The sequence below is a fragment of the Prinia subflava genome, chromosome Z, assembly GCF_021018805.1.
Source record: "Prinia subflava isolate CZ2003 ecotype Zambia chromosome Z, Cam_Psub_1.2, whole genome shotgun sequence".
Taxonomy (NCBI): Eukaryota; Metazoa; Chordata; class Aves; order Passeriformes; family Cisticolidae; genus Prinia; species Prinia subflava.
In genome coordinates, this window is record NC_086283.1 from 45,222,857 (window position 1) to 45,244,121 (window position 21,265).

Sequence of the window (21,265 nt, forward strand, 5' to 3'; positions counted from 1 at the left end):
GCAGTTTTATGGAAAGATAACCAGTTTTATTGTGTGCTTGCTACTAAAAAGTTGCCAGTTCAACAAATGCATGACTAGTTTGATAAAAAGGCTTAATGAAATCCAGTCTTGTCTTTATGCTTTCAGTGATGATTCTTCTAAGTGTTTTTTCCAGACTACAAAATGGTTTTCTTATCTTATAATTGCATATTTTTCCCAATAACTTGAAGTATGAATTTTATACTGGGAGGTCTAATCTTCCAGGTGAATAAAATAAGTCATTCATACTGGGCTTGGCAAATCTTTCTGATGTAGTGGCCACATGGTCTTCAGAAAGGAATTGCATCCTTTTTTCACCTCCATTCTTCTATATTAGATGATCAGAGTGTTCTTTTTCATATCATATAAATCATGTGAATTTTGGACTATGGCAAATATAAATCTTACGAGGGTGAATGGATGGTGGAAACCCTTTTTCTGACTTGTGTGACATTTTGACAGCTCTGGGGGACACATGAGATCAAGATCCAGGCTGGGTAAGTTGCTCTTCAAGACTTTTTGCCCAAATACTTGGATGTATTTGCAGAGAATAGACATGAGGCTGTGCAGAAAGGAGTTTGCAAATGATGCTGTAGGGAGTACTACCTGTGACTTAGCTTTGCAGCTGTCTAACTCAGTAACAGAACAGGAAACTCCTCCTGAACATTTCATTCACCATGGTGTTGCTTGGCATATGGCACTAGATCCCAGGAGTTTTTACTGAGAAAAACTTCTAGGTATGGGTCGTAGTCTAGTTGGGTGCTACAGGTTAAAATTGCTGTTTTCCTAACTCAGATATTCTGGTAGTATTGTACACCCATTCTCTGGTCTGAGCTGTACGTGTAAACTCTGCTTTGTTGCTGAGACTTTAGCTTTTACTAAGATATAGTGTGCCTTCTGACCAGTTTGAAGCAGAGTTGAGCTTACATCTAACTCACAGAAGGGCTGTCCAGACTCTTTTTGTCATCTCCTAGCCCACAGTGTTGGTGTTATTATAGCTTTGTGCTGAGGAAGCTGAGAACAAGCACACGTAAGGACATTACATGTTAGGCTGTGAAATTAGTTTTGAAGCTCTTAGATATCCATTCCTTTGGTACTTGCTCTCTTGCCAGTGTAGAAAAGTCATGCAGAATAGAAATATGATGGAGCATAGCTGTTTTTTTCCTTATTGTCAGTACTACTTTTGATAGGTGCCAACAGTGGTATTGGATTCCCTTCCATAAGTACAGGGATGGTTCCCCATGTACTACAGGTTTGTGGCAAAGATGGTGCTTATGCTTCAGTTTGATTAATGCATCCAGAAAACCATCAGCAAAGTCTCACTGTGAAAAGACATGTAAGACTAGTGAGATATCTGCTTGATAGAAGTAAATATTTTCTTGATTATATTTGTTGTTTAAAAGATAAATACAAGTCTTATATTTATTTGGAACAGATATTTTCCTTATAAGGTAAGTTTCAGTATTACAATAGGCCCATGATCTTTCATAAACTAGCATGTGATGTAAACTGATTTTGCTGTGTGAAAGAGGAAATTACTCTGTTTAGCTAGACCTTGTAATACAGCTGGACTTTAATCTAAGATGCTTAAACCTGAGAGAGAGCTTTTTATTTGCTGCATTCAGCATCTAGATGGATAGACTGTGAAGAGGGTGAAATGATTGTCTCGTAGAAATTTTATTTTTAGACATAAGATTCAGAATAGACTTTAGGAAGTAAACTTCATGGAATTCTCTGTTGAGTTACTATTTCAGTTCATAATATGAAAAATCTTCAATGATAATTCTGAGGCAGAAGCTGTTGAAGAACCTGGTGCTGCCTCTCAGACTGCAATTTTCTGGATTGCAGATGTGTAATCATTACTATGAAACTAGACCCCATCCTTCATACAGACCTTGGATGTTGAATGATTTATGTAGCCTTGAAACTCATTATTCTGCTTCCTTTTCCTGATAATTTTAGAATTTTAAATTCAGTGTTCCATTATAGTTCAAATTATTTGCCATTTTGGCCTTACTATTTGTAACACTTCCCTTGATTCTTAGATTACAAATTAGAGTTTAGATGTAAAAAGTGAAAAGCCAAGAATAGGTCACATCTCTCTTTGATATCTGACGGCATTGCATTTCATAGAATCACAGAATGTTCCTGTAAGGAACCTAAAGTTCATAGAGTTTCACCCCCACCATGTCCATGGGCAGAGACACCCACAGGACCAGGCTGCTCAAAGCCCCATCCAACTTAGCCTGAAACACTGCTGGGGATGGGACATCCACAGCTTCTCTGGGCAACCTGTTTCAGTGTCTCACCACCCTCACAGTAAAGAATTTCATCATAATATCTGATTTAAATGTCCCCTCTTTCACTTTGACGTCATTTTCCCTCGTTCTGTCACTACATGCACTTGTAAAAGTGCATTCTTTTTTTCATGCATAAGTCTTTGAACTCTGGTTTGTTCACAGAATCATGTTTTTATACAGTAGTTGTTTGTTCTCATAGTAACCAAATCTTTTCACTAAATAATTTGGGTTTAATAACTTTTTTTGCTCTTAACCAAAGATACTTGGTGCACAGAAGTCTGGAAGTATAAAATTAAATTGAATCCAAAACAAAAGACTAGAGAGAGAAATTTCACGAACTTTCTGGCTTGGGAAGGTCTACTTTCATATCTAAAAGATTCATATTCAACATTCTCTTGATATTTGAATAAATAAAGTGTTTAGGCTAGGAAAATAAAAGAATATTTCCCAATTATTCAAGGATATGTTAAGTTTAACAGAAAATTATACCAAACTCCATTTGAACTGGAGTCTATTGATAAGCAAAACTTCTGGTTTTAAATTGATCTCATAAATTACATCTGGGTTCTTAGAATTTCTGAAAGTGAAAAAGTTTCACAGGTATACTTAAAAAATTGGCCGGTTTTGAGGATATCGACCCAATTCTATAGGTAAGTATGTTTGGGTAGAGCGACCTACTGAATATTTTGATATAAAAGCGTAGGCATTTTGGAGATGTAAGTTAAGATCTAAGACTTGATTTGTTGGATTTAGTTTTCCAAGAAATGCATCTGTATAGCCATGTGGACAGAGACTGTAAGGGCTTTATTAGAAACTATGCCTTAATGGTATTTTATTTGGAATAAGCATCACAGCATGGCAATTTCTGGGGATCTCTTTTTGAAGAAGAAAAGAATAGGAAAATAACCCCAAACAAATGAAGAATAATACTGTTCATGTATGAGTCCTATTGAAGTCAGTAGCAGAACCTCCATGACATAGAGGTTTTGATGTAGTCTGTGCCTTTTAAATGGAGTTGCATTTTAAAGCACTAGGTATTTCATTTTTTTAGCAAGAAAATACAGAATAGTGATACAATAAATTAATAATATGTGAAATTTCTGTAATTCTTGTTGCTTAAAAGTCAACAGCAGGGGTTGGACTCAAGGATGTTCAAGACCTTTTTAAACTTAAATAATTCTACGAGCACTTAACAGGGATATACTTTTTAAAGTGACAGGAATGTGAATTTATATTGTTGTAACAGATTGAAGTTGTTGACTTTTTTGAGTTACTAATATAGTTCTAAAGTTTGTGTTCCACTCATGCTCTTTTCTTTACATGCAGCTGAGAAATCAGTAAGATGTGTGTAGGTGTATTTCTCTTTTGTAAAAAGAAAGAATAAAGTTCAAGGAATGAGATCAATTCCAGAACCTGATTATAACTGTATTTCTCTTATCTACTGACATTATTTCTGTCTTCTAGGTTTTGTTGGAATTTTTCCTTTTTATATAGTGTTCAGGTTTTGTTCAAACAAACATGAAGTCCAGTTTTCTTTAAAGCATTCTTTGATTGCATGGCTTGTCTACTCCTCATTTTCCTGTTTTCCTTTTTTTCCCTCTGTGTTAATGAGCTATGGTTATAAACAGGCCTTTTACTGATCATAGGTGGTGATGACATCTGTTTGCAACTACATATGGCCTAAACTGTGCAAAATGAGGAACAGAATGTATTTAAGGAACAGTCAGCAAAAGTATGGCAACTTCTACTCTCTGAGAAGTTTCTTATACTTACTGTATGAAGAGTTGTAGTTTTTTCTGAAACAAGTGCTTGATATCTTTAATTTGTAATTTATTTGTTGAAATGATGAGTTTATCTGAGTCTTTGTGAAGAACATACTCTGCATAAATAAAATGGCTATGCCCATTTGTCTGTTTGTGACAAATAATAAGTTTACTAAGGTGTTTGCTTTATTGATTTTAATCAACTTTGGACCACCTCATTTCTTGATTGGCATGAATTTGAAGATTTACTAAGCCTTTTTTACACTGCTTTTTCTAATTTTTGTCATTATTCCTGACTTGTTTTATTTGGTGAATGCCAGTATTTGAGATGGTAGTGCCATGTGATAATTGTACCAAGTTTTATGTTTTGTTTTGAAATGAGTATTTTTCTTAAGAATATGTTCAAACACTCGCAAGAAAGTGATGTTGTCAGGCTCTGGTTAATAAGGGATAAAATGAAACTTCTAGTTAGTCTTAAGAATGTGTCTTCTGGACCAAGTTTGTTGATTGAAGACTTTACTGCTTGCCAGATGTTTGTCATTGCTGTCAGAACACCACTGGCAATAGCGTTCCTTGAATTTCCCCTGGTTGGTGCAGTGCAAGATCAGCTCAAGCCACTTCCATTGACTTTTTAAACTAACCAGTCCTTTTAGTTATGCAATCAATGTTAGTTGTGCAAGGGAGATGGTTTACATAATTTCTTCTCCAGCCATGTCCCTGAGGTGCTAACTTCCATCTACGTGGATGCATTGACCATGTGGGAATTATATCATCTTTGTCTGGCACAGCTGTTTGAAGATGAGTATCTGTCCCCAGCCTGATGGCACTGAGGACAAGGTTTGAGCTAAAGCACTTCACTTGGTGATTACTCCATTTTTTCACTTTGAGGTGACTCAGCACGCATATTGCTACTGCTTACACTAAGCAAAGAAGGTTTTGCCCAGTGGTTGTTACAGAGTGGGTGTGATCACAGCCAGGTAATGAAAACTCAGCTGACAAAGAGTCAGTGTTCAAGCCATGGTAATCTGTCCACTCTTGGTTATGGATACATGAGTCTGCCGCTGGATATCAGGGATATAACTTAAAGTAGCTGCTACCAGTGAAATGTGTCCTCTCTGAACAGGTTTGGTAACTAGGCCAAGTTGATCGGTCTGCAGCAGCTTTGTATTGTGCCAAGGAATTGCTGCACATGGATTGATACCTAGGAAAGATCTTGGAATACAACAGTTTAACAAAATAAAGTACCAAACTCGAGTAACACTGTGACCTAGAATCTATTTTTTTCTGTAAGTCTTCAGTTTGGCCACAATGCTTGTGCTGAGTTTAAGGATGTAATGGCTACAAGTTGTAGATTTACAGTAAAAAAAGTACTTTTCTGAGGCAGTTCTTAACTAATAGTATGTTTAGTTACAGAACATGTAGTTAAGGAGTTTTTTTTGTTAGGCCAGTGATACTTACAACTTGAAGTTTCACCAGAAAAAAGTCCAGAAGGTGCAACAGTTTGTCAAGAAATTTAATAGCATGTGACATAAAAAATACCATATAAATAAGTAGAATAAGTTACTGCAAAAGAAACATTTGTTTAAAACAACCATTGTTAAGAATGTAAATTTGGATTTACATGGAAAACATGGTGGTGATCTGAAAATGTTTCCTTAATATTTTGACATCTGGTTTTGATTATGGATTCATGAGTCATTAGTGAAAGCAGAATTATTTGCAGCTTTTATATGTTTCTGTGATATTGTTAGTAAGTTTCTCTAGGTAGTTTTATGTAAATGGTATGTTATGGTTCTGATTTTTCTGTTACCAATCTAATATACCTGCACTGTCATTTTCTAGGTATTTTGAGAAACTTCTTTAAGTGCAAGGATCCGAAATTGAGCTTTTACTAAAAAAAATTGAAAAAAGGGGATCTTAACCCAGCAGAGCATAATTTGTACACCACAGAGACTCTGGAAAGCAATAATATAAGGACTGGAAGAAAGCATGGGGTAGTGTGGTTTTATTGTCTGGTGTATTTGTGTGTAAGTCAGGCTGGTGAAGCCAAACATTTTTGCTCAAGGGTCCAGATAATAATTTTAATATCTGTTGACGCTGCTTATAATTCTGGAAGCTTGTTTGAATAGTTCCTGTGTTATCTGCCAAAGACTTGTAAAAATAGCTGTTGGGAGTAGAAGGTTTTACCTTATTAAATACTGAATAAGGGATTCTTAATTAAATGAACTATTTGAAGGATAAATTCTTTGTAGATTTGCTAAAATGAATATTTATCAGACATTTTGTGGTGTTTATCAGAATGACCATCTGTAAGGAAAGTGAGAGAATAATAAGTGGTTAAGATTTTTTAAATGAAAAATATTTTTTTCCAAATTCTTGACTTTTAGAGTGGGATACAGTTTTTTTTTGTAGGAAGAATGACAACAGTGTCCCTTGAAGGTTATACTTGCAACTTTGTATAGTGCTGGATTGCCTCTTTCGTGGAGTCTCACTGTTTTACTTAGTCCTTAAATAACAATAACAACTATTAGCTATAGTAAATGAATGACATCTGGAAATAATTCTATGTTTAAATGGATCTATTAAATTAGCTGAAATGATGATGCTTTTCAGTGTGTTGAGACTCTTCCTCATCTGTTTTTTATTGTGATTGTATAAAATATGGGAAACTTGCAAGATCTCTTTAACAAGGTTGCAATGGTGAACGTGATTCTGAATGGTATAAATAATGTACAAGAATGGACCATCATGTCCACTTCCTGAGAAACCTTCTAGTTTATCCAAATATGGTATCTCATAACATTTTCTTTGCAAAATGTATGGGTTGTTCTTCCTTAATGACCTGTACTATATGTTTGTTTTGAGAACATACACACTTTTGAATATTTCTTCAGGAGCATGGGCTTTTCTGTGAAAATGTGCTTAAGAAAAAACAAATGCCACACAGGCAATCTAGACAGAAGAACAGATTTTGCTAGAAACAGCCTAGCAAACATGGGGGTCAGGAAGGAGGAGAGGGAGGAATTGCTTCACGTGCTGGAAACAGGTATTTCTCCACAGCCCATGGAGAGCATCACTGTGGAGCAGATGTCAATAATACAGCTTGTTGAGGAGCCCAGGGCAAGTGAATATTTGCTCATGGAAGCCAAAGCTTTTGGGGGGAGTTGATGTTGGAATAGGTTTCTCTCTTAGATGAACTGTGGTCCATGGAAAACCCACTCTGGATAAGGTTTATCCTGAAGGACTCCAGCCTGTGGAGAGGCCCTCAGCTGGAGTAGGAGAAAAGTGTGAGGAGAAAAGAATGGCCCAATAGGAGCTGTTATGCATTGATTGTAAATCTTCTGCCTGCATGGCTCAGCAGGTGCTAAAAGTCAGGAATGATGAAATGAAGTTGTGCCTGGGAAACTAAGAGCTCCTTCTAGGTAGGGAAGGTGTTTAATAATTTTTTTTCTTTATTTCTTACAGCCTAAATATATTGTAAGTGGCAATAACTTAAACTGATTTTCTTCAAGTGGGTCAGCCCATAATGTTGAGTGGTAAACCCACAAGCTTTATCATCCTGTTTTCACCTTCTGTCCAGTGAGGAGGGAGAGTGGGAGAGCAGCTGAGTGGGTGTTTGACCCTTTGCCAAGGTTAGCCCCTCACAATGTCTTTTTCTGTTTCCTCAGGGGAAAGTAAATGAGACTGCTGTGTTTGTCATGAACTATGTCAAAATAAAGGAATTACACTGCCTTGAGTAAAACTAAACAGAAATTCTGAAGCCTATTGTAGAAAATATCTTCCTGTTTTGATACGTAGTTCTGAGTTATGCTCTTTCAATAGTCAAGGCTGTTTGGTATGTCCACTTTTTCAAAAGTGCACACAAGTCTATTCAAACTTCTGGGAACTCGATTGATGAGCTACAGATCCTTTATATTTAGACAACACAGTAAGTAAAATTGTGGAAATACTCTGGATTTTCTAAAATAGAGAAGGTAGTATTGCTGCAGTAGTACTTTACCCTTTACCCTTTTTCCCTTTCAGTGAAATATCTTCTCATTCCCTTGTTTTTAAGCCTTTTATGACAAAATTATTACTGTCAGAAGTTATTAGTAAATGATTTGACAGGAAGAATATTTTGGATATTCAACGTTTCTTTTAAGAAGATGATCCTTTTGACTTTACGAAGACTGCTGTGCTGCCCTTCATTTCCCCTTGTGTACATTCCCAGGATACAAAGAACAAATAAGCATGGAATCACTTCTGATCAGAATGACTCTGGTTTGATGACTTACTGCTCTAAAAAGGCTTTGAAGAAGGAATAGTTGGAAAGGTGTTAAGAAGAGCCTGGTGCAAACAGAAACTTGGCACTACTCTGATAAATGTATGGGATGTATGGCCACATGGCTGCATGCTTCCAGCTGTGTTTGCTTATATGTAACAGCATGTATACATCTATAGCCTTGTGTTGGTTTCTTTGTGAATTGCAGAAATCCACATCCCTCGCCTACAGTTGTTCAGAGTAATAGGAACAACTTATTCTTTGAGAGGTGGTTAAAAGCCTTGTTAAATGTGGTTGAGATGTGCTGTTTCACGATATTGTTAAGTGTGTATTTAGAGGTAATTGTAACCATCATAGTCCAGTGTATGGGAAAAGAGTGCTGTTGTGTATGAAGACTTAGGAGTCAGTGGCTTGACCTTCCTAGTGCTCTTTCTGGAGCAACTTTGTAACTTTGTGAGCAATATATGATTTCTATTAGCTGATTAAACTGACATGCAGATGTCTGCTGATCAGTTCAGCAGGATTTTGCGGTTTTCTTGTAGCTAAGCTTTCCCATGGGAGTTAAAAATATGTTAAAAATATTGTGCATGGGAGGTAAAATTGCCTTTTATTTGTATGCATTCTATATCATTCTTCTAAATCTGTAGTGTCAGGATGCTGAAAGACGTGTTAACTTGCAGTACTGGTAAAGTTCCTGTTGAAACATAGCAAATCAAGAATTTACCATTTCTCTTTCCTAAAAACCCCACCTGTATCTAGTCAGTCTTGGGTTCAGCCTCAACTATGTTTCTGTTTATTCAACTGATAAAAACATTAAGATTTCTGACCACTGTCCTCAGAGCTGTATTCTGGCAGTCCTTGATATCATGCCTGTGCAGAAAAAGTATTCTTAAGACATTTCAGGAGGAGTTCTGACTTCCCTACTTTGGTTTTGGGGTGTTTTTTGATGGGTTGTGGTTTTTTGGGGTTTTTGGGATTGGGGTTTTTTGGTGTGTGTGTGGGGGGGTGTGGGGGGGTGTGGGGGGGTTGGTGTTTTTTTGTTTGGTTGGTTGGGGTTTCTGTTGGTTGTTTTGGAGTTTTGTTTGTTTGTTTGTTTGTTCTGGCTTGTTTTGGCACTTTATTCAACACTAAACCTGTAGAATTCAAGAACATGGTTATTTGCCATGTTCTTGTCCCATGTTTTGTCCCATGGTGTCTTTCATGGTGTGGATAGGTAACAGAAAGTTGTTTAGAAATAGGCATATTTTCTTTTTCTGCTTGTGTGCCTCCATTGTCAGTTAATCTGTGTCCCATCCACTTACCTGCTATATCTTCATGATAAATCTTGTGTTGCAAAGTTTCATATCTAGTGTATATTAGAAACTCTATTTCTTGTTTTCTGCTATTTGGTTTAGTCTTTGGTAAAAATGTTTCAGGAACATTCAGTGAAAAACCTTCTGATCTGTATTCTTTTGCTGACTTGGATTAACATTCTTCACTGATAAAATTGGAAGGATTTTTACTCCTAAACATGTTGAAAATTTTTAAAACATTACATTTTGAAACATTATACACATTTCTATATAAATATTAATGCAGGCGTGTCAATTTTTTTCTGTAGAATTTGAGGACTCAATTAAAAATTATGTGTTTATATTTGGCAGCAGCAGGAGCAGTGAAGTTTGCACTTGTGAGAAGGGTATTAGAGTTGCCATCATTCAAGGTGAGTTTTGCAGCAGCTCCAGGCAGTCCAAATACAGTGTGTTTTACTACGCAGTCTCTTTTGCCTAGATAGAACTGTTTACCTCCTTAGCAAAGACTGAGTTCAAGCTACCTACATGCAACTGTAAGGCCCAGACCCAGCATCCTTTCTCCACAGCTCTTTAGTCTGATCTCTAAAACAGTGAAAGCAATAGAATGTTCTCAGTACATATCATCAGTCCTATCCATTATCACAGGGAATAATTTCTGTATCTGTAAGTAGTTAAAGGTTTCATGGTTTTTCACATACCTTAGCTCTAGCACAATCCCAGGTAGCTATACATAAACTCGATATGTGTGTGTAATATATCTATCTATCTTTACGTATATATATATATGTATATATATAAAATTCTTATGTACTTGTATCTGATCAGCTATGACTAGACTAACAAGACAATGAATTTTATCTTCTTCTGTATTTTTTTCTCTCTTTTCTCTGTTCCTTCTCAGCTTTTCTCTACCTATTTGTTCTTAACAGTCTGCTGCTAGTTGATCCACTCCTTTTCCTTTGTTGTCCTACACTTTGGCAGCAAGCTGAGTGCTTTTACTTTCTATTTCTGATTTTAGAGAGACTGTGTATATTCCTGATTTTCTCTGTACAAACATAAAGTTTGCCTAGAAAACAATTCTTGAAAAATAATGCATGGTACGGTCATCTAATGATTAAGGAATTTAGAAGATAGGCGGATTGGGTTTGGGATTTTTTTTTAAAGCTCTTTGTTTTATTCACAAAATCTCGGACTTTGAAGATGATGATATTTTTTGGTATTTGGGGTTTAAATGTACTAATATTCTTTCCAGGTGTTAGTTCGGGGTTTGTGCAGGTGGGGTGGTTTGGTTTAAGACAGGAGAGTTTTTTTGTTTTGGTTTTATTTATTTCTTGGTGGGGAGGTGGGGTTTTTTAGTGTTATTGTTTTGGTTGTTTTATTTGGCTTTGTTTTGGTTTTTTGGGGGGAGGAGGTGGTTTGGTTTGTTTTTTGGTTGGTTGTTGGGTTCTTTTGGGTCTGGGGGGGGGTTTCTGTTGTTTTTTGTTTTGTTTTGTTTGGATTGGTTTTGATTTTGGTTGGGAGTGTTTTTGTGAGGGTGTAACACTGGTTTCTAAAAAGGTTTGGCTTTGTCTCTTTCAGGTATGTATCATAAGCAAAAGAATCCTCAAATCAAATGAGAAAACCACATTGTAAATATTTGCATTCATAAAAATAAATATCAATATGACATAATACTGTTCTCTGATATTTCATGATAGACTTTTTTTTATCCTTTTTGGAAAACAATACTGCTTAAAATGAAAATGTGGTATATGATGTCTGATAAATATTTCATACTGGAATGTAGTGGTCAAAGAAAAAAATGTCAGTTGCTAATTAAAATACTCTTCAAGATTAAATTAATTTAATGGACTAGTGAAAATATTGATGTATACAGTATTGAAAAATTGTTCCTTAATTCCTTTTGTTGTATATCAGTTATTTCCCAGAGAAAGTGGCACAATGCAACAAGAATAACCATGATTTACCTTAGTTTCTGTTTGACTTTATGTGTTGCCTCAACAGTATTTTACCTTACTGACATTAAGTGTGTGTTAGTATTTCAATGTTCTTAACCAAAGTTATTCCAAAAATCTGAAAGTCTAATTTTATGAGGCCTTTCTTTCTCTGCCATAAGGACATATGACATAGAATGAACAAGAAAGCTGCCCAGTTTAAGTGTTACTTTCACATACTCTTTCTCCAGATTGCTATATGAAGCTGTACATAATATAAACACATATTCTTGTCTCTAGTTAGTCACATTATAGTTAATGACCATATGGTCATTATGGTATAAGATCTACTGTCTGTTGTATTTATATTCCTCAAGCATATTGTTCCTTCAACTTCACAGTGTGTTAAACTATTTCAAAGGGAAAAAAATCCTTTCCCTCTTGTTTCTGGTTGTCCTATCAAGTGTAACCTTGGACCCTTATAGAGCAATTAGACCAGCCTCTATCCCCTCCTTTGTAATGAGGTTTCTTGCATTTCTGAGTCTATAACCCTTTAGTCTTCCCTAATGGGACATCATTATTCTGAAAGAAACAATGTAAATGTAAATGAATATTCTCATTAACGAGTCACAGAGAAACCTTTAGTGGTAGCGCTGTGGTAATTCTGCTTGTTATTTCTCTGGTATTCCATGCAGATTTTTTTTTTTATAATTCATTATTAGTATTCAAAATTACTTCTTCTTTAATTCTGCATGTCTTTCATAATCCGGTGTTCCAACTAGTTCAACCATGTCCTTGTTTTATTCTCCAGGAACCACCTGTGAAACGTTCAAGGTCTCTGTCCCCAAAGAGCTCCTTTAGAGAGGCAGAGGAACTAAAGAAGCTTAAAATAGCTGAAAGGAAGATTAAAAACTTAGAGAAGACACTACAGCTAAAGGTGAACATTAAATAAAAATAAATAAAAAGCCTGCTAGCTATAAGCTTGCATAGATAAAGATATACCAAAACAAACAGACATTTTAAAAATTAAAAATATACATATTTTTATGGACTGTAAGTCTCTTTGGATCAGAGAACACTCTCCATTAGTTTACCCTTTTGCTTTAGTGTGTTAGTAATCCTGCAGTCCTGTGGAAGCTTAATTGAGCTGTCTTTAATAACATGTACTTGTTAAATACATTTTCAAAGTTTGTGTTTGAGAATACATATTCCGAGAAATTTATGTGTTCATATGAAGTAAATCAGAAAGCAGAAGCACTGAAAGTAAAAAGATTTTTTTTTCTGTACAATAAAGACATACTTTAAAATGCTGAAGTCAATTACTTGAAAAAGATTGACCCCTGGAAATTGTATAAATTATGGCTCAGTTAGTTGCTAGTCTAATAAATGCTGTTAAAAAAACCCAATAACAATCCCTCTTGCTCCACCCCTTCATAGAAAATCTTAATCGAGCTTGTTTTGCAATTTCTCATTTTGTCCCTGTTTCACAGATTTTTTTTACCTGTGTTTTTTGTTGGTTTGGTATTTTTCTACAGAAATACAGTACCTTTTGAACAAAGCATTGGTTTAAAATTGCACCTCTGAATGCAAAATGCAAAATACTGAGTCATATTTTCTTAATCACTTAAAATTCATCCTCTCCTTCCCTCTCCTCCTCCTCTTCCCTCTACTCCTCTCTTTTTGTTGCTCATTCTTGTTCAGTTATGGAATTTGAAAGATATTTTCAAGTATCTGTAGCCTAAAGGAGAACTGGTTATATTGAACATCCTGTGATAGAAGTTAGGTAAGTGAAAAAAATTGGAAGCTATACCAACCATAGTGATAAGTTAATTTTAGAAAAACTGTAAATGGGAGGTATTTTTCAGCACAAATGCCACAGTTCATCCATCCGTATACTTGGGAGGCATCGTCTTAACACATGTAGAGTATATAAACAGAAGAGGTTATTTAGACTTCAAATTCAGTATTCTAGGTTGCCTTTTTCCTTGGAGACAGAAAATTAATTTTGTTTTGTTTTTTCTCTCTGTTGAGAAATCTAAGGCATGTCCCAGCAGCTAAACCTGATAATTTGCCTTTGGGAGGCTTCCTGTTCATTACTCTTACTTGGCCTGCCTGATACTGATGCTACAGATTATTCTGGAACTGTAGGCTGCAGCTGTTCTGCTCTTGGAAGCAAAATACATGTCAGTATAGTTGTTGCCTTAAATGACAGAGAGCTCCACCTTTCTTCTGGAAAGAGGAGTGAAGGAAAGCAGATGCAGAAGAGAAAGAATTCTTTCTGCATAGCCTCATATAATAATTTGTACCATTCACAATACTGCCTTTGCTTATCCTCTGCTAAATCTTAAAGTATAATTTAAAAATCTATGTAGCTCTATGATGTTACAGGTGTAGGATCTCTATCACAGACATCCATGATGTCTTTAAAGGCTAAATCTCCCCTTGGACGTGAACACATGAACTTTTTGCATTTTCCCTTCAGAATCTACTTAGCTTCTTTTGCAGTATGCTTTAATGGGTTGAAAAGAAGCTGTAGAGGCTCAGGTCATCAAAATAAGCACTGTTGTGGCACTACATTCATATTTCAATGAGGTAACTCCCAGCATGGCAGTGAACTAGGCTGTCATAAAATTAATATCAGAACATTTCTATTGCTATTCTGTGATTTCTTAATGCTAGCCTTCTCTCAGGCATTGTTTCCAACAACAAAAAATGGATTTGGTCAACATTTTCAAAACTTGTCCTTGCATTATTGCCTCTTCAAACAAAGTGTTGTCCAAATGATTACCTGAAATTTTCTTGCTCGGAGAAATAGTTGCTCTGTCAATACACACATTGATGATGTATGTCCGGAACATGAAATGGTGACTTTATGGTCCTTTCGAAAAATTGGAGACAATTAAACAAAAAAAGCAGCTCTATTTCTGGGGTTTTCCAGAACAGGAATGCCCCAGTCAATATTGCAAAGGAGCAGAAAAGGTCAGGGTCTCATTCACAGGTTTTTCCAGTTCTTTCAGCTGACTCATGTCTGAACAAGAAAAGTCACCTTTTAGTATCTTTGTTGCTAGTGTAAATGGGATGATCATTTAAATTCAGAGATTTTATGCAGAATTGGTTTTGTTTCTGGACATACTAAAAAGTAACAGAGCAGGTCTGATTTCACCCTTGTTTACAGAAGAGAACGTAAAAATTTTTTTGGTTGTTTTAAATAACAAATTACCAAGCTGCTACTTTGATTGGTCCAAAGCATAAGTACTTCAGTCTACTGTTGGTCTTTAAGAAGTGAGTAAGAGTTTGGTTGTTGAGATATGGTATATGATACAAACTAAGAATATTTTTATCTTCTCCTCTATTGCTCCTAGAGCTGTGATTGTTGGTGTAGCCTAAAGGAGATAATCGTGGCTTTAACTGGAAAGGTCTCAAAACCAAGAGGAGCTATTCCTTTTGAGTTTTCTCATCCTTTTTCGGTTCTAAAATTTTTGGACGTAAATAAAACTAGAATATGTATATCAGTCTTCAGGGGCACCTTAATACTTGTTTGTGTGAGCAAGATCACACTCACATTTACCTCATATTTCATATGTAGTCCTGTTCCATGAATAGTGTCCAGGTACTGAAAATAGATGAATATTGCAGCTTATCCACAACTGTTTGTAGAAAAAGCTATTTTTGTGACTGTTAGGTGCCTCAGTGCTTGTAAGCCTGAGCATAGCCAAATAATTGAATCAGTGTAATTTTTAAAATTTCCTTTTTACTACAACAGAAAATCAATTTCAACAAAAATTTGAATTAGTGATTAGAATCTTTTGACTTGTCTGAGTTGCCTGACAAAACTAAAAAAAACCCAACCAAACAAAAAACCCCTCAAACAAACAAACAAAACAAAAAACAAAACAAAACAAAAACCAAAAAACCAAACCAAAGCAAACAAAACAAAACAACCCAAAAAAAAACCCCACAAAACAAAACAAAACAAAAAAAACCACACACAAAAAAGGTCCTTTTTTTCACAGGCAGTGGGGTTTTTCCTCTCGCAGATTGAACTTTGTGTCACCGTTTTTCATTATTGCATGGGAAATACTATGGATGACAGGGGACAGCTGAAGAATAATCTGGAGGTCCAGCAGTGTTAGAAATGGTTGTTCTGTCCCATTTCTGTAAATATATACAAAACAATGTACAAGACAGTTTAGTTATTAAATATAACATAATTCAGACAGAGATAAATCTAACAGATTATAGAAATTTCAGTGAATATTTTAAGTTCTGAAGTGCTTAATTCAATAGAGAGAGTCATTAGGGCAATTAATTGTCTAATTTCTATTTCTGCAAGAGCAGAACAAGTGATAAGGGAAGGCAATAATTGTAACAGAATGGTTAATAGAACAGGTGAGCAATAATGAAAAATGTAGATTCATAAATAGGAAAGGCCAATTTCTACAGTTGGTTGCATCTCTGAAAGGGCATTGACACTAATAAGCTTCTGAGGATTTGTATTGAAGACATTATTTTCCAGTACCTTGCCAGACTTAACCAGTTTTTGCTAGCAATCTCTGAACAGTTGTTTCATGAACTTCTTTTGAAAACACAACATCTATAATTGTATTATGAAAATTTCATCTTGCAAAGCTTGGTAATGGTCCCTATGTTCTTAGTGTAAGATTTATATTGCTATTTATGTGGTTGTTTTTAATAGCATTGTGGTATTTACATGAATCACTTAAAACAAGTCAAAAGTACATTTTAAACAATTCAAAATTTATAAATGTATTTGGCTTAGAGGTTGTTGCAGAGAAAATCCTCCCACCACCACTTTGGGAAAGTATTTAATGATAGGGTCACTTTGGACTTGATTCTGTTCCTAAATCTTCTATTTGTGTATCTTGAGTCACTTCCAGAAAACTTCTGGAATTTTGTATATAGTACCATTTGAAATTTTAGCTGGTATCTTTTGACTTTGGGCTACATTTGATAAGCCAAGCTATACCTGCATCTATACTGTACCAAGTATACGTACTTTGTAAATAGCAGTACTCTGGAAACCCTTGCCAGGTTTTTATAGTGGGATTCAGTTTTTATTGTTTGCAGCTCTGACTATTGGTCTAATTTATTGACTAATGATGAAAAGTCCTCCTTATATATAAGCAGCAAGTATGTGCAAATAAAGTATCCTGATTTATTTAGTTCTGTAGTTGCTCTACAAGAAGAGCTCTCATTGAAACGGAAATGAAGCTCTGATTGCAAATTTTGCTACAGCATAATGAATTCTTTGCTGGTGAATTCTTTACTAGTGTATGCCAGAGTCTGACTTTCTTTATTCCATAAAATGATTCTTTTCAGTGTTAATTTTTTTCTTCTGGAGCAAAGTATTGTCATTTAGGAAAGTCTGTTTTTAAGCTTACATAATGTTATGCTGTAGTATAAATCAAGGTGTATTTTACTTTTTGTTCTGAACAGTTTTTTGTATGGTTTTGATTATATAAAAGCCATTGTAAAAATTGGTTTTATTTCTTGCTTGCTGTGTTACTAGAGGACAAATTCAGGGTGTTTCAGGTGTATATATATTTACAGAAACAAGTTAAAATGTGAGGAAATCCTGAAGCCATTTAAATGTAAGTTTTTTTCATGTGGCCCGTATTTCCCTTGAAAATACATAGGTCAGTTTTCCATTGGGAAAAAATGGAAAAAAGGTAGTTTGAATGCAAAAACAGTGCCAACAATCCTTTTTCTGTCTATGTGTTTTAAAATGTATTAAGCCTGTGCATGCACCAGCTAAAAGCTGACATTTTGGAAGTAAATTTTTAAAACTTTCAGCAGCATTAAAATAATATTTAAGTGAATTGTCAAATCAGCAGAATTTTCTGAAGTAGTTACAAGAAAACTTTGACCTCAAAGACCAGTGAATCCTGGTCTTTCTCTTTATATTTCTGAGTCTCACAGTAGCTGCTAAAAGAGAACTTTTGTTTCACATGATCTGTGTAACAGTCTCTTACATTTTGTCCAACTCTGATTTTGTTTTTCTGGTTTCATACAGTTTTGAGAATTTTGAGAGTTTGTGAGCTAAGAGCAGCCTATAGAAAACATGAAGAGAGGATGCAGATGTTACAGACCAACTACAGAGCACTAAAAGAGCAATTAAAGCAGTGGGAAGAAGGCGATAGCAGGTAAGTTACATAGCTCATTAAAAACATTTTTCGTATACAAGAAATCTGAATAGAAGTATTACATAGGTATTCAAAAGAGAATGTCATTTGAAGAAGGAAGCTACTTGTGTAGGAATCAAGACTACCCTTTGTTAAAGCAGAATACATGGCTTACCCCTATATGAGAAAAAGTATAATTGAAACCAAGAGGAAATATATTGAGCTGACACCGTGACATTTTATTTGGGCTCTCATTGAGAGCCTGAGTACTGGACAAAGGTCAGCTAGGACTGCTTACATATGTTTAATTCCAGATTCATTTATATTGTTGACGTATTTTTTTTAATTTTCTGTAACACAACAGTTGCTCATTATGCAAATAGTTTTTTAAAATAGTTTTTTTCATTAAAACATAGAAATAATACTCTCTAGCATTTAGTGATTCGTATATTAACTGAAGCTAAAATCTTCCTTATAGGGGAAATACAAAATAATACGTGCATGAAAGCAGGGTGTTTTCATCAGTTGAATTATTTAAAAATAAATCATTTCTGATAATTTTACAAAAAATGCAGTAATATATCTTTATTAATGGAAAGAGGAAAGACTTTACCACATAAAATTTGCATAATGAACATTCTGTATACCATTCTCCCTTAGGCTCTATACAGAACAGTGAAAATTTTATGCAGAAATTCCTCATTTTTTTAAGTCCTTAGCAGACAGAATTTTTGGTAAACAGATGAAATTGGGGGTATGAAAACATTTCTTATCAGTTCAGTTATCAAGCACTGCAATTTCTCAGGACCTGTTTCAAGAAAGTAATTTCCTTGTGGCTTTAGCAGGGCTTTAGCATGCACCTAACAGCTCAGTAAACACTTGTATGTTCTACTAAAAGTAATTCTTTTTGCAGTTAGAACAGTACTGACTAATCTTGACACTAACTTGATAACTCTCTCTGAACAAAAGACAGTCACAGAAAATGCTGCAAAACTGCTAGCTGTTCAGAGTCTGAGGTGACATAAAGCATCCTACTGTGAATGATAAACTGTTCCTCATATATAAATAATGCTATGGCCTATCTTAGTAGATTTGCATTGCTTTGAAATTCTAGCATTTACTTACATGCAGTTTGTCTTTAAAATAGGAAAAAAAATTGTGGGTGAAAACAGTGGTAAAGCGCAAAATTGCTACAGGCACTGGTGGTAGCACAGGAGCACTGGTTTTGAAATACTCAAGCATAATGACAAGTATATTTGGTTAAATTATAATGAAAATGTTTTGATTTTTTAGGAAAAATATAGATTTTTTCCTTCTAGCTCACTGTTTTAAATTTTGTGCAATCTGGAAGTGACTTAAGGATGATCATTACTAAATTCAATGAAATTATTTAATTCTGTGACTGTACCTAGACAGGCTTTCATATCTACCTGAGAGGCCAAGGCTAACAAGATAAAAAAAATTGAACTAAATAAAGACATTAAAATCTTAAACTTGATGTACAGTGAAGCACTGGATGTTCTGGTTCTAATAGTTGAAAAAAAAATGAAAAAGAAAAGGGCAAGAGAGACAAAGGTGATTCCTGTTTAAAGTAAATGAGATGAGCTTGTGTTATAATGAATGTATTTGGGAAAAGTAGATCTTGGAGAGAATACAATGCTCAGTCTTCACTTAGTCATCTATTTTTTTCATTTCTACTTAAGATGAGCTGACAATAACAGGGTTTCAATAATTATTGTCATCAGATTAGATTTATATGAAGCCATACTAAAGAAGGTTTGGTTTTCATTTTTAATATGCTTAAACAAAGGAAAGCAGACAAGACACAAGTAAAAGCAATCTGTAACAATAAGGCTGTTATTTTGGCATATCAAAAAGCTGTATACTGCTGCTCTAATGTAAATTGTGCATTAAGAACTCAGTATCAGGTGCTTATGTGACATTTCTGATCCTTTCTAAGTGATGGAGGACACCATTCTCCGTCTAATCTTCATAGATTAGTATCTAATATTCACTATATTCATAGATTAGTATCTGTTATTGAGATGGCAGCTGATGGAACCTAATCCACCTGTCAGTGTACACACACCTTGCAGTGATGTACATGACTGTAGAGATGATGGAGGTGTAAGGAGGTTACCACATTGTCCACGAGTTTGTTTCTATGCCCAGTAGGAATTTGGATTGCAGAGATTTAAATTGATTTCATAAAAGATTTTTTAATACAATTTTTATCTTTGGCATTATTAAAATACCTAAAAAATATTTTAATGACAGAAAAGGTGTTAAATATCTAATTTTATTTTTCCGTGCTTCTAAAGTCAATGTGCTGTTTTTTAATACATCATCTTGTCCATAGATAGTTAATTCCTTTATTAAACTGTAGAACAATAGTGTGATTTAGAGTGGGCATTAGTTGCAACTTCCAGATTGGCTTGTTGGAGCATAGGGGAGCTGATGACTGTCCCTTTATTTTCAAGAGATTATGTGATGATTTTAACTTCTTCTTTCTCATACCAGTATTTAAAGTAATGTTGTCAGAATGTGGGTGATACTATTCTGCCACAGGTCACCTGGGAGGTATGGAGTCATACTAGCACAATATCTGTCTGAAACTATGTAATTGAACTTCTCTTTATTACCACAGTTAAGGTTTCATGCCTCAGAATGTGTACTTCATACAAAATTCAGATGCACTGGATGCTGTTCTTGAAAATTTGTATTTTCTGAAAGCAGGGGTGCTTTTTATTCTGGTTCTAAAACATTTAGATATTTGAAAACAAGCAACCTTTTTGAACTCGTAAACAGGCTTGAAAATAATAAAAGCAGATACCAGCATACAAGCTCTTGTCAGCTTTGTCAAGAGGATCCTGATGTGATCAGGAATGAACTGGCTTTTTTCAAAAGGGAACACAAAAAGCTGTTGATTGAGAAGTGGGTTTGTTTCTTAAATGATGTTTAAGTAAAGAAACATACTGGGGTTTTTTTCTGAAGCGCTTTACAGGCCCTACAAGAGGAATTCCTTGCAAAATTCCATTGTAAAAACATCTACAGAAAAGCAGAAAAGGAAAACATCAGCTCTTTTTTTTTTTTTCTTCCTTCTCTCTCCCCCTTAAATCAGTGACAAGTTACAAGTTTGCTAGCACTAACAGAAACTGTATTCCATGATCTAGGGATTGTGTTAATTAATGTGGCTCTCATCTGTTGGAGGTGTCGCTCTTCATTAGCCTGTATTTTACACACTGCCGTGCTTCATTTTTGGAATGAGGTGGTGAGGGGATAACCTAGCCAGCCATCCTTGTTTGATCTCTGTGATACATACGCAATGCAGAATGCCTCAGCTCTCTTGGTTCCCTGCCCTGTCCTGCTAATCCCAGCTGAGCTCATTATGGTGTAGCCTTGCTGCTACTCCTGGAGCCAGAGCTGTCCAAGCTAATTACTGGTAGCAGCAGAGCTGCCTGTTAAGGGTCTGGTGTGGATCTGCTAACATGGTCCTTGGTAGTGACCTGCAAAAAGCACGAGGGAGTTGCTCTCTTTCTTGCTGTGCACAGCCT

The 21,265-nt window shown here is 35.3% G+C and overlaps 1 protein-coding gene across 1 annotated transcript in view; it reads left to right on the forward strand.

The window, feature by feature from the left end:
* The window catches only part of CNTLN (centlein), a 197,219-nt gene that overhangs the window by 79,969 nt on the left and 95,985 nt on the right, over nt 1-21,265 (forward strand). The window contains 5 exon segments of the mRNA XM_063423407.1: nt 5,947-5,975; nt 5,977-6,075; nt 12,380-12,450; nt 17,619-17,732; nt 20,520-20,645. Of these exon segments, the coding sequence (XP_063279477.1) occupies nt 5,947-5,975; nt 5,977-6,075; nt 12,380-12,450; nt 17,619-17,732; nt 20,520-20,645 (439 nt within the window).